This window comes from Choloepus didactylus, assembly GCF_015220235.1.
Source record: "Choloepus didactylus isolate mChoDid1 chromosome 24 unlocalized genomic scaffold, mChoDid1.pri SUPER_24_unloc2, whole genome shotgun sequence".
Lineage (NCBI taxonomy): Eukaryota > Metazoa > Chordata > Mammalia > Pilosa > Megalonychidae > Choloepus > Choloepus didactylus.
In genome coordinates, this window is record NW_023637605.1 from 440,031 (window position 1) to 454,052 (window position 14,022).

At 37.8% G+C, this 14,022-nt stretch overlaps 1 protein-coding gene across 1 annotated transcript in view; it reads left to right on the plus strand.

The window, feature by feature from the left end:
* Positions 1-14,022, plus strand: part of LOC119525178 (E3 ubiquitin-protein ligase HUWE1-like) — a 195,496-nt gene that overhangs the window by 88,931 nt on the left and 92,543 nt on the right. The window contains 7 exon segments of the mRNA XM_037823780.1: positions 209-349; positions 556-661; positions 3,143-3,244; positions 3,748-3,828; positions 12,250-12,356; positions 12,621-12,798; positions 13,718-13,809. Of these exon segments, the coding sequence (XP_037679708.1) occupies positions 209-349; positions 556-661; positions 3,143-3,244; positions 3,748-3,828; positions 12,250-12,356; positions 12,621-12,798; positions 13,718-13,809 (807 nt within the window).

Below are 14,022 nucleotides of genomic sequence, written 5' to 3' on the forward strand. Positions count from 1 at the left end.
ATGTTGTTACCATTACCTGAGAGGAGGCTAAGTCCCAGAAGTCTTAGAGCAAGCATTTGGCAAGCACCAAAAATTAAACACATATTCTTTCTGCTATACTCTGCTGCCTCCCTACATCCCCAGACTGCATGTTTTCTAAAGAGAACATTATTTTACCTCTTTTTATCTTTCCAATTGATTGAATTTGCCATTTTTTCTCTCCTGATAGGTCATAAAATTTCTTGGCGATGAACAGGACCAGATAACATTTGTCACCAGAGCTGTCAGAGTGGTAGACCTCATCACCAATCTGGACATGGCAGCTTTTCAGTCCCATAGTGGACTTTCTATCTTCATTTATAGACTTGAGGTATTATTATACAAGGAGCAATTGGCATAGACTTTATACCCAGTGAGAGCCTAGCAACTATCTTAAGAACCATAAAGAGCCATCTTAGCCCTCTTGTGTTTCTAGAAACCAATTCTGTTATCTGCCTGGAGTATTCTTCCATTATAATTGCTTTTTATCCCTGAAATATATGCAGAATTTTCTTAGTACCTTTCCCTTGATTGTAGCACGAAGTAGATCTGTGCCGAAAAGAATGTCCATTTGTGATCAAGCCAAAGATCCAGAGACCCAGTACTACACAAGAGGGAGAAGAAATGGAAACTGATATGGATGGTAAGTAACAGTTCTTAATCAGGATTTTTTTTCTTGAGATTTTTTTATGTCATCACACCCCCATTTTTATTCGTCCTCTTCAATTGTGAAGTACAAAACTGACATGAGTGTATATTTTCACTAACCAAAAAAATTGCTACATAAATGATTTACAAGTGTTTTACACAAAGATAATTAGAAAAGGAAGATAAAGGTCTTTGGAAATAGAGATGGGAGGTGAAGCAGATGGTAGAGCTCCAGTAGAGCCCTACAGTTGCTCTATGATGTTACCCTATATTGTTTCACCACTTAATTGACATTTTCTTATTTATTGTTTCATCATCTTATTCCCACTAAAATGTAAGCACCACAAGATCAGGATATTTTTCTTCTTCACTGCTGTATCTCCAGCAGTATCTGATACATCATAGATATTTAATAATTGCTTGGGAAAGATAAGGAGAATGTAGAATCTGATATAAAATCAAAAGGGTACAAGACCAGATGCTGTTGATGTTCAGGTGTGTTGTGTCTTTTTTTAACTGCTGCTCTGTCCAGCCAATGTATAGTTGATGATACTAGTAATGGAAAAAAAACTGTTCCCCAAAACAGCTTCCTTTGAATTTAAATTAATTTTTTCTTGGTGACCCATGTTGTTATTATGTGTATCTTTTATCATGCTGTAATATGCCATGAAATAATATATCATGTAATACTTTAATTCTCAACACTAAATATCCATAGGTTACCATTTCCTTGTTTTTGTTTTAATTTTTGTTTCTGAACACAGTTGTTTGTGTGTGATGCTGTCCCTTGAATCCACTTGACCCAATTTCTATTTCTAGTCTATTCTGGGCATTCTGGCATTGGATTTAATGAGTGAGATCCCAGAATATTGAGTAAAATGTTACTTCTAGTAAATGGCGTGCTGTAGTAAACTATTTAAAGATCGTTGCAGATCAGTGGACATAAAAATGAATTAAACTGCTTTCTAAAGATTCAGACCCCATCTGCAATTCAGTAAGTTTGCAAGTGTAGCCCTGGATAACTGCACTTTTAGTGATCAATCCAGGTGATGCTGGTGCACTCTAAGAGAAAACTATAGATTCAGGAAACAGCAGGTTAAAAAACTGAGCTTGTACATGGTCCCATCCATATATATGTTTGTATATATTTTTTTAAAGGTTGAAGGAAAGTATTTCAAAATGTAAATAGTGATTTTATCACTAGGGGAGCTTTACCATGTTTTCTAAATTGTAAGAAGTGATTTTGCACCTTGTACTCAATTAAAATTATTTTATTCAATTGTATAAGTGAAAAAGGAATGTTCACACCCCCCTTCACCATAGCTACTGCTTTGGTGTGGCCTTTTCAGGCTTTTTTATGCACAAATACCTGTTTACCTAAGTATCATTTTTTTTAAAGAGGAAGATGGAGTCATAATGCTGAATGTTCAGCATGCCTTGTTCATTCAGTGTATCATAGTCATCCACATTTGTATGTTGAGTTATTTTTAATACCTCAATTTTTTGCTACTCTCGTAAATAGTTCCAACTACTGTCTACTACCTATGTAGCAGTGAGTAATTGTGTTTTACTGACTACTTAAAAATTTTTTTCTCCAATTTCATTTAAGAGAAATATTGTAGGACTTACAGATTTTTTAAAAGAAACATTTGTATGTCTCGAATAACTAGCGATGTTAAATGCTTTTCCATTTGTTTGTGAAATTTTTACATTTCTCTAATACTTCATTTTCATATCATTCATCAAACCTTAATGGAAAAGATTTTCTCAAGCAAATATCTTTGTTGGTACCTTTTATTCTAATTAGTTTCTCTATGATAACTTGTACCTTAGTTGCAGATGTAGCTATGGAAAGCAGTCCAGGCTCATCCATCTCTATGGAGCACCAGCTGGATGTTGAGTTAAGGGCATCAAGTTCCAACAGCAGCACTAACATCTCCTCTGGCTCTGGCCCTGACCCCCGTCCTGGTGTGTAGACATGTAGATACACAGTGTTTCACACTGCATGAATTATTAAACTAGTGAAAAAAAAACTTTGGAGGTAGCTTAAGTGGTACATTTGAAGGTTGGCCTCCTGTGACTATGCATGTTACATCACCATTCTGACATTCCATTTTCTTATGGTAGCATGTATTTCAGAGCATTTTATAGTTTCCTAACTGTTTGCCCATGAAAACAGCCATGTTGGAGGCTAGATAATATCTGAAGTAGGAACTGAGACTCAGTTGGTTATTAATGCTTTTTACTTTGTAATTTTTCATTTTTACTTTAAGCTTTTAGTTTCATATGGTCCTAGGTGATTTATTTCTCTACTTTAAAGGCTTAGCTAAATGTTCTTTCCAGTGTCCAGAGACTTCAGTTGTATTCTGGTTTTGCTCTGGTTGATACTGGTGTTTTAAAACTTTGTTTTATATGCATAACTCGTCTAACTATAAACCCAGTAAAATTCTCTTGTCTTTCTCCCTTGCCTTGCCAGGAGTCCAGTGTATTCCACAGCGAGCAGCACTTCTCAAATCCATGTTGAATTTCCTCAAGAAGGCCCTTCAAGACCCAGCCTTTTCAGATGGCATCCGTCATGGTATTTGGTTCTAGATACTTCTTTTGAATAATGTTTGACTCTTAGGAACCTTTAGCCAAGCCTTTACAAAGACTGGTCCTTTTCATACTTTTCTGAGGACTGCCTACTCTTCTTCGACAAGGCAGGCTTAGTAGGAGGCCATTTTGAAGTTTTTGTTTGATGTCACTTTTCCTAAACCTAAAAGGATGTTTAGCTATTTTCATTATTGTTTGCCCTTTTTTTGTTCCTTTTTCAGCTTTCAACTTTGTGTGCTCCCTTCCAGCATGCCACCTTACTCAGGCTGTTTGTGTGTCTATTCTTTTTTCATTCTGGTGTTAAAAAGCTGATTGCATGGCCAAGCAATAAATAATACAAAATGAGGGGGTAACAAAAAGGGACCATTAGATTGGAATCAGTACAGACTTTACTACAGTGTGGTATATGTAACGTACTGCCCTCTCATCCCCACTCCTTCAACCAGTCCCATACTGATCGTATCTCCTTAATGTTCACTTTTCTCTTAGTGATGGATGGTTCTTTGCCTACCTCCCTGAAACACATCATCAGCAATACAGAATACTATGGCCCATCACTCTTTCTCCTAGGTAAGTGAAGTTGATATTTGGTAATATCAAACTGGGATAACCTGACAGGATTCTTGGAGTTTTATATCCTTAGAGGCCTTTATTATTCGTATTTGTCCACTCTTTAATTCATGTGTCTTTTTTTACTGGTAATGAATGAGAGAAAAGTCGGAACTCACTTTTCTATAAATTATCTTTTTCTTGAACGTCAGATATACCTTTTATAAGCAGCATTTTCTGAATCATTTGTAGTAAGTAGTAGTATTTTACATTTGGTTTATTAGCTGCACTTTATGTGGTAAGAAGCATGTCTTTATGCACTGGTAAATCCCTAACCTTAGTCCAGGAAATCCAATCATAATGGTCTTCATTCTCAGAATTGAATGTCAACTCTATGAACTGTATTATGGAAAATTGTTTTTCACTGAAGAAAATGAAGGTTTGGAGGCTATGGGTACTTTGTAATTAATTAGAAAATACCTCTGTGGTTTGCCATTGGTGCTGCTTCTATTATTTCTATTGTTAAAACTTTGTTTTTATTAATAGACATTTTTTAAGTGCTGTACATGTTCAGGACCATGTGCTAGATACCTAGACTTTGGAATATTTGAAATTCTCTTTTAAACTATAAGGGAATTTAATGGGAGGCATGGAAATAGGGAAAACCTCCTTGTAGTTGTAGCAGGTTTTTTTTTTAATACTTTGGAGTGTCTAGACAATATTTTGGCTACTAGAGGTTAGATACCTCCCCTCTCCCATCCCCTTGCTGAATAAATTTTGGATTTTTGCGTATTAACCTTGTATCCTGTGACCTTGCTAAATGCACTTATTCATAGTTTTGTTGATTACTTAGGCTATTCTACATAATCTTGTCATCTGCAAATAGACAGTTGTACATCTTTATGATCTTTATGCCTTTTATTTCTTTTTTGTCTTACTACATTTGCAAAGATTTCCAGCACAGTGCCGAATAGGAGTGGTGAGAATGGGACTCTTTGCTTTGTTCCTGAACTTAGAGAGGAAAGCGTTCAGTATTTCACCATTAAGTATGAGGTTAGCAGAATGTTTCGTTTTGATCCCTTTTATCAGACTTAGGAAGTTCTTGTATATTATAGCATATCCGCCATTACATAGAGAAGCTGTCTCCCAAGGTTAAGTACGGATGGCAAACCTAATGGCAGTTGGCCTTTGGTGTGATCAAAAAAAGATTTGCTAGTTATACAGGTTGGTAATTCCTGAGGTGAGGATGACTGTCTCTAGGAAAATGCCCAGAACCCAGAGAAGTGAGTGTTTTTTTAAAGGGGAAGTTTAAAAGAGGCAGCAAGAGATTACATGCCCTTGTGGGATGGGGGTGGGATGGAGCTATTGGATGATTCAAGAGAGGAGGGACACAGGCAGTAAATGAAACTTAGAGCAATAAATATGTCAGTAGATGTCCCGATTTCATTCCTATGTTCTTCATAATTCTTCCCAGATGTTTGAATTAGCATGGCCACCTTCCATGTTTCCTGTAAACTTGTATCTAAGAGCGACCAAATTTGTAAAGCCAACCCAAAATAATTAGGTCAGCAGTCATTATTATACCTCCCTGAATGATAGTGCAGAGCCATTCACTCCAGGCAGAAGGAGATGGCCAGGAAAAGAAATCAGTGAGGTTCTGGGAATCTCTTGGAGGTTGTTTTGTTTAACATTTCTATAGGTTTGTTTTTTTTTGTTTTTGTTGTGGTAGTATACCACAAAACAAAATTTCCAATCTTAACCACTTTCAAGTATACAATTCAGTGGTGGTAAGTGCATTCATAATGTGCTATCATCAACACCATCCATTACCAAATGAATTATCCATCACTTCAAATAGAAACTCTCTACCCATTAAGCATGAACTCCACCCATCCCAACCCACCCAACCCTGGTACCCTGTATTCTAATTTCTGACTCTGGATTTGTGCATTGTAATTATTTCTTATATGTGAGATCATACAGTATCCTTCTGAGTCTGGCTTATTTCACTCAACATGATGTGTTCAAAGTTCATCCATGTTGTAGCATGCTTCAGAACTTCATTTCTTTTTATGGCTGAATAACATTCCATGAGATATAAATATATAAAAATATAAATATATATATGTGTATATATATATATGTGTGTGTGTGTGTATATATATATATGTAAACACATTTTGTTTATCCATTCATCCATTGATGGACACTTTGGTTGCTTACACCTTTTTGCTATTGTGAATAATGCTGCTATTAACAGCAGTGTAGAACTGTATGTTCAAGTCCGTGCTTTCAGTTCTTTTGGGCATATTCCTAGAAGTAGGATTGCCAGGTCATGTACTGATTCTATACTTAACTTTATGAGGAGCTGCCAAACTGTTTTCCACACTGGCTGCACCATTTTTTCTCCAACCAGCAGTGTATGAGGGTTCAGATTTCTCCACATCTTACCAACATTTGTTACTTTCCTCCTGGGTGTGAAATGGTATCTCGTTGTGATTTTTGATTTGCATTTCCCTAATGACTAATGAGGTTGAGCTTCTTTTCATATGCTTTTGGGCCATTTGTATATCCTCTTTGGAGAAATGTCATTCAAGACCTCTGCCAATTTTTTAATTGAGTTGTTTTTGTTGTTGACTTTTGGAAGTTCTTTATGTGTTCTGTAAATTAAACTATTACCAGATATTTTCTCCCATTTCATTGGTTTTCTTTTTACTTTCTTGATATTGGCCTTTGCTCATTAATTTTGATGTAGTCCCATTTATCTATTTTTTCTTTTGTTGGTTGTGCTTTTCGTATAACTTCTTGGAAACCATTGCCTAACATAAGGTCTTGAGGATGTTTCCCTGTGTTTTCTTCTAGTAGTTTTGTAGTTTCGTTTCTTCCACTTAGGTCTTTGATTTGTATTGAGTTAATTTTTGTATGTGCTGTGAGGTAGGAGTACACTTTCTTTCTTTCTTATGGGGTTATCCAGTTTTCCCAGCATGATACATTGAAAAATTTCTTTCCTCATATAGTTAACTTGGCATCCTCATCAAAAATCATTCAGTCATTCATGTGAAGTGTGTTTATTTCTGAACTCTAAATTTGTTTCCATTGGTCTATATGTCTGTTCTTGTGCCAGTACCATGCTATAAGTTTTAAAATCAGAAAGCATGATTCTTCCAAATTTGTTCTTCTTTTCAGGATGATTTTGGTGTTGGGATCCCCTTACCCTTCCATATGAATTTGATGATTGGCTTTTCCATGTATGCAAAGAAGGCTGTTGGAGTTTTGATTGGGATTGTATTGTTTTATTTGTTGAACTACTTTGAGTACCTTTTCTATATTATTGATCCACAATCTCCACTCCAAAATGCCAGTAGGTAGTTTAATCCCACTTTGTTACCAATTTTCATATCAAGTTTGAGACTCATATTTAGTTTATGTGGTCTGCCAGGTGTTGTGACAATTGGGTTCCTCTGTGAGTTGAGTCTGTGTTACAAAATTAAAATACCAAAACTTGTGCCTGTTACACCAAAGATTATGATAAGGCCGTATATGTTAGATCCAAAGATGCCCCTGTACTCCATTTTGCAGCAAGTCTTTGTGAAAGGAATGACTTCTAATTGAATGTATAGAGTAGAAGAAAGCAAGATGGAGAAGTAGAGCATGTGACCCTGCTGAGCTGGAGTTGTGCTACAGAACCAGTGGCCCAAGGGGCTTGGAAGGTAGAGTTTCTAGGGGGCAAGTTCATATAATTGCAGAGATGTGAGATAAATGGAGAAACATAGTGGTATACAATACTGATTGGTGGGGGAGGCTGGAGAAGGGTATGGAGTCTATGAAGGGAAAGTTAATGAGGAAGCACCTGGGGAGTTAGAGGTGTTCTGCCACCACAGTTCCACCTCAGATAAAGATTGTATTCCCAAATCCAACCCGTTTCTTCAGCCCCACCGTTACACCCACCTGTATCCCCTCTAACTCCCTGACTGTCTTTTCTTCTCTCCTGCGTTACCCACTCCCCCGCCCCAACACACACACACACGCCATCTCCATCTTCATCTATCCAAGCCTGCTTATGCTGTGTTCCTGTTCTAGCAGATGCCAATGCCATCATGGTTATTGTGGACAGTTTAACCAAAGAGAGTGAAGAATCGTCAATATGAATATTGAAGACCTCCAACAGGGCAAGAATTAGTTTTAATTCTCCGGGCTGGTGTATCTGGAAGCAGACGCAGTTTATGAAATTCTCTGTTAATGTCACAATAGATATTGTCCATCAGGTTGAGGAATTAGGAATTGTGGGTAGCAATACGAATAGTGGACAGTGAGGCATGGGTTTTAGGATGAGAGGAAATAAAAACTGATGTGGTTGTGGCATTATGGTGAGTGGTGCAGTGGCAGTTACTGGGGCATTAGTCAGCTGGGCTAATAGGAGTCCTGGGCCACCTCAGGACCTCGAGACGAAGTTGTATATTTGAGGAATTGTTACAGAAGTGACTGAAGATCAGTACCCCTTTGCCTCTAGGAGTTACAGGGTAATTTCTTATGGATAAGCTGTGGACTGATTGCATGCCCCAAACAAGTAGGGATCAGAGCTACAGTCAAAAGAAGCCCAAGGAGTTTGGTATTGAGGTGGTGTGGTAGAATCTCAGACCTACACCCTGAGCCAAACGAAGCATATCCAGCCTAAACAGAGCCAGAACAATGCACAATGACATTTTGGGGCCTTAATATGTTAGAGATACCTGTTTATTATGAAGAGATTTACAGGCATTGCCCTCTCAGTTCCTGTAGTGTCTGCTCATTTAATATCTCATTAATAGGATGGATCCAGAGCTAGAATGAATCCTATTTGAGAATGTTGGTGTTGGGAACTAATTTAAAACCTTCCTTTCTTTGGAGGAACCATACATTTGTTAAGTGTGGGACCAGGAAAGGAGCAAAAGCTCTGTGTCCGGTGAAGTGGAACCTCCAGTTAGCCAACCTGTAAAACCATCACACTGGGGAAGGACTTTGGCAGAGAGCTTTCTTGTGACATACGGAATAGTCTGTTTGGAGGGCAAGGGCTCTTAATTTTCAGGCAGTCCCATTGTATTGCCCGCTCTTGATCTTGGTTCCAGTCCAGCATGGATGGTACCAGTTTCATAAAGAGGAGGTATCAGTGAGTGCGGGTTCTATTTGGGTATCATATACTCATGGAAAGGAAGCATTCCCTTTTATGACTAGAAAGGGGAAGAGGAGCTGTTTTTGCATTTCTAAAAAATTTGTATTAGTTTAAAGTAAATAGCATAAACCTTGCCATGTTTACCATTTTAAGGGTATAATTAAGCATCATTAATTACATTCACAATGTTGTACTGTCATCACCACCATCCATTTCCAGAACTTTTATTGCCTTAAACAGAAACTCAACCCATTAAGCAGTATCTCCCTATTGCCCCCTGCTGCCAGCCCCTGGTAAACTGTAATCTACTTTCTGTCTCTGTGAATCTGCCTATTCTATATATTTCTTACAAATGAATCATATAATTATTTTTCTTTTTGCTTCTGGCTTATTTTACTCAACGTAATGTCTTCCTGCTTGTTGTAGTTTGCTAATGCTGTCATTAAGCAACATACCAGAAATGAATTGGCTTTTATAAAAGGGGGTTTATTTAGTTACACAGTTACAGTCTTAAGGCCATAAAGTGTCCAAGGTAAGTCATCAGCAATCGGGTATCTTCACTGGAGGATGGGCAATGGTGTCCGGATAACCTTTGTTAGCTGGGAAGGCACGTGACTGGTGTCTGCTCCAGAGTTCTGGTTTCAAAATGGCTTTCTCCCAGGACGTTCCTCTCTAGGCTGTAGTTCCTCAAAAATGTCACTCTTAGTTGCTCTTGGGGTGTTTTTCCTCTCTTAGCTTCTCCGGAGCAAGAGTCTGCTTTCAACAGCCATCTTCAAACTGTCGCTCATCTGCAGCTCCTTTCTCAGCTCCTGTGTATTCTTCAAAGTATCACTCTTAGCTTTAGCAAGCCCTCTCCTTCTGTCTGAGCTTATATAGTGCTCCAGTAAACTAATCAAGGCCTATGCTGAATGGGTGGGGTCACGCCTCCATGGGAATTATCCAGAGTTAGCACCCACAGTTGGATGGGGCGCATTTCCATGGAAACAACCTAATCCAAACATTCCGACTTAATCCCCACTAATATGTCTGCCCCCCACAAGATTGCGTCGAAGAACATGGCTTTTTCTGGGGGACATAATATGTACAAAGTGGTACACTGCTTCATCCAGGAATTAATACAAGGAGTTCTTAATAATTTCTCTCTATGTTGAACCCTCATCAGATATGTTATTTGCAAATACTTTCTCCCGTTCTGTAGGTTGTCTTTTCCTTTATTGATAAAATCAGTTGCCAGTAAGAAAAGGGTGTTCACCCATTGATCATGATACAGTAACAGGACAGGGTGCAAAGATCACCTTGGGAGGCTAAGATTTGGACTAGGGTGGGTGGTATCAGGATGCCATGGCATTTAGCCTAAATTTTAAGTTCCTAGGGGTCACGATGACCAGAGGTCTTTTGGACCCATTGAATCAAGAGCAAGGGGTAGTATCTTAGCTTCTTTGAAAGATGTGAGCAAGTTTGTCAGCTATGGTGATAAAATGAGCTTCTTGGTATGAGCTGATACATGTGATCTTTTTTTTTTTTTTCCTTTCGTCTTATGCAAGGTCTGAGTGACAATATATTCCCAATGTGGAAGGCCCCATAGGGAACAATTCTGCATGTGATGTCTGTTTTAAGCCCATTGACCAAAATAAAAAAAAAAACAAGGAAACCATTAGCTACTTTCTAGGAGTCTAAAAATAAGAACAAGAGACATACCTTTATTGACAGCTGTCTCCAGTGATAAAGTGGCTGTAATCTCTCTTTAAGTTGGGTTGTCCCTCGGGTCCCATCCTTGATCAGGAATGACCTGGTCATGGAATGGAAAGCAGCCCCTCTCCAGCTGACTCTATCATGCATTATTTAGATTTTTTGAGAGTTAATTTTTATGACATTTTCTTACAAAAGCATACATTTCACTTACTGGCATACATGTTGTAATATCATCTGTTTGTTATGTATCCAGTTAATTCTCCTTTCTCATTGCTAATATGTATTTTTGCTCTTTTCATCATTAGATTTCATATAGCTTATAAACCTCATCAGTCTTTTCAGAGGGCTGGTTTTTGGTTTTAATTGTTTGTGTTTTTTGCTTTCATTAAATTCTGTGCTTTTTTTCCTGCTAATTTTTCCTGGCTTCTTTTTTGGTTACTTTTTAATAAATATACTAATGCTGTACTATTTCCTCTTGAGTAGAGTTTTTACTATGTTCCATAAGCTTTAGTGTTTGTCTTAATTCTTCGTTTCTAAATATATTGTCAAAATTGGTCAGATTAACAGAGCTACGACTAGAAGGCAGCTTTTCCTATTTATTGCCTTGTCCATCTCCAATTACCTACTGCCATAGACCTTCCAAAAGATAACCAGTAAGAAGTTAAGAATTTCAGGGGCTCTAATCTGGAGGTTTCTGTGGCCTTGCATGCCATCTCTATCAGAATTTAGGAGGGGTGAAGTGTTAAAAAATCAGGTTTCTGGGTCATAGTTTAGATCTACTGGACCTGAATTTCTGAGAATGGAGCAAGCAAATCTGCGTTTAAAATTATATATATATACCCTGAAATCACACATCTTTTACAACCGATTTACATTGGCAACTCCATATTATGAAATAATCACAATGATTTTTATTTTAAAATATTTTTAATTCCTTCTAACATTGCTTTACTAGATTATTGTTAATTAAATGAGGTCATTATCTTTCCGAGTTTTTAAATATACTTTTTGAAATGTCCTCCATCAAAAAAAATGCACTTTTTATCCTCTCAGCTTTCCCAAATTAAACTAAGATAATAAACACAACTGCCTACCAGTAATAAGTGTCAGAATTGTTCAGATAAATACCTAAGGATTTATAGTAATGGTGGTAGTTTAAAATTGCTGAAATACCTTTTTAGGAAGCAATTTGTCCATTTTCATCAGTTAAATTTTCATTTGCTTAAACAGACAGAAAAGAATATATAGTTAGGTCTATCAGTTTTCACATGGTGGAAATATATTCATGGTGGTATATATATTTACAAGAGTACCAAGCAGTCATTCAAAATGAATGAGTTGTAGTGATAGGAAAGATAAAGGAAATTATATGGTATATTATAGATTAAAAAAAAAACAAATACATAACAGTATATCCTCATTTATGTAAGAATATGCCCATAAAAATCTTGAAGGGGAGTCACTAAATTCCTGATAGTTAAGCACAAGTGTGTAAATTGCTATACATTGAGTATATACTACTTATTTCAAAGCCTGTTGAGTGTTGCTCTTAATATTTGTGAGGAATCTCCCAATTTCCCATATTTCCTCATCTTTTTTAGCTACTGAAGTGGTGACTGTGTTTGTGTTTCAAGAGCCATCATTGCTCTCCTCACTCCAGGACAATGGATTGGCAGATGTTATGCTGCATGCACTGCTTATCAAAGATGTGAGTCTTTTCTGCTGCTCTAAAGAATGCTTCATGTGCTACTCCCCACCACCCCCCAAACACACATTTAAACACAGGAAAGCAGTCTTACGGCATACAAAATCTTATGTCTTGTTTTTTTTTTTTTAATGCAGTATGGAAACTAACTGGGACCCAGTTATCAAGATCCCTTCTCTCTCTCAGCATGGTTCCTGGCCAGTTTTTCTTAGTGTCTACATCTGAACTCTTTTAGATGACTTCCAGCTCACTTTATCTTCTCTCTAGGTTCCTGCTACTCGGGAAGTCCTTGGCTCCCTTCCAAATGTATTCAGTGCACTCTGCTTGAATGCCCGAGGTCTTCAGTCATTTGTGCAGTGTCAGCCTTTTGAACGCCTCTTCAGAGTTCTTCTGTCTCCGGATTACCTCCCAGCTATGCGGAGGAGGAGGAGTTCTGATCCCCTTGGTAAGTCATCAGAATTTATTTTATAGTGTATAATTGGCTCAGTGTTGTGCCAAGACACTTCATGATTATCAAGTCACCAGTTAGCAGAGAAACCTTTTGACTTGACATCAAAGTTTCTTTGACAAGGTGTGCTAAGCATAACAGGAATTATCACTATGCAATCTAGTTTCGGTAGGAAGGAATACGTCTGCCTTAACCTCTTTTCTCATGTTTCCATGCTTGTTAACTGTTCGCTTTTACGTGTACTGTCACGGTGCTGGTGAAAAATGAGTATTAGTGAGCAGCACTAGATTTCCAGGTCCACCATCTAGTATGCAGCAATGAGAAATATGAAGTCCCAAAGTGTTGAGGTCTTAATCAGTGTTCCAATATACAAATCCCTAAAACAGTTTTTAATGAATAGATTTCCTTCCCAGTGTACTTGAGACCAGATCATTAGAGAATTATTAGTGAGAAGGTAGGGCTGCAGAAACATTCCAGTTTTCTAAAATGTACTTTGTGCTTCCAGACCACTATTGTAGCATTCTAGCCACTGTCATCCTTTATACTGGGGCAGCCAGAAGGTTAATGGTTTATCCTTCTTCCTCTCTCTCTCTTATATACAGACCCCATCTGCTAAGGAAATACAGCTAAATTTACTCTACATTTTAGTTTGGTCCTTCACATTGGAAATTGCCCAGATGGAATAGAATGTGGCACACATGATTGCATTAGAATATGCTTGCTAGACTGATTAAAATTTCCTGCCCACCTCCACCCAATCGTTTGGGAGGTGAGGTTGGTGTGAATTCACTTGAGAAAGCCTGGCGTTAGAAAATCACAACCAACTCAGTTTCTTCTTTCCACCTTATATTGGCACACAACAGGGCTCAAGCTTTATTTCCTTCAGTCTTTCTAACAGTTCGTTTTTTACTTTAAGGGGATACTGCATCCAATCTAGGCAGTGCTGTGGATGAGCTCATGAGACATCAGCCTACTCTCAAAACGGATGCAACAACTGCAGTCATCAAGGTGAGAAGTTATAAGGCTGTAACTGTGGGTATGAGAGAGCAGCAAAGGGGAGTTTTTAGCAAAAGGTTTGACCAACTGGAGGTCATTGACTGTTTTTTAACTTTATTTTGAAATGCTTTCACACTTACAGAACAGTTATAAAAATAATACAAACCCCATATAAAGGACTCCAACATACCTCTCTATCCCCTCCCAAGATACCCAGATCAGCCA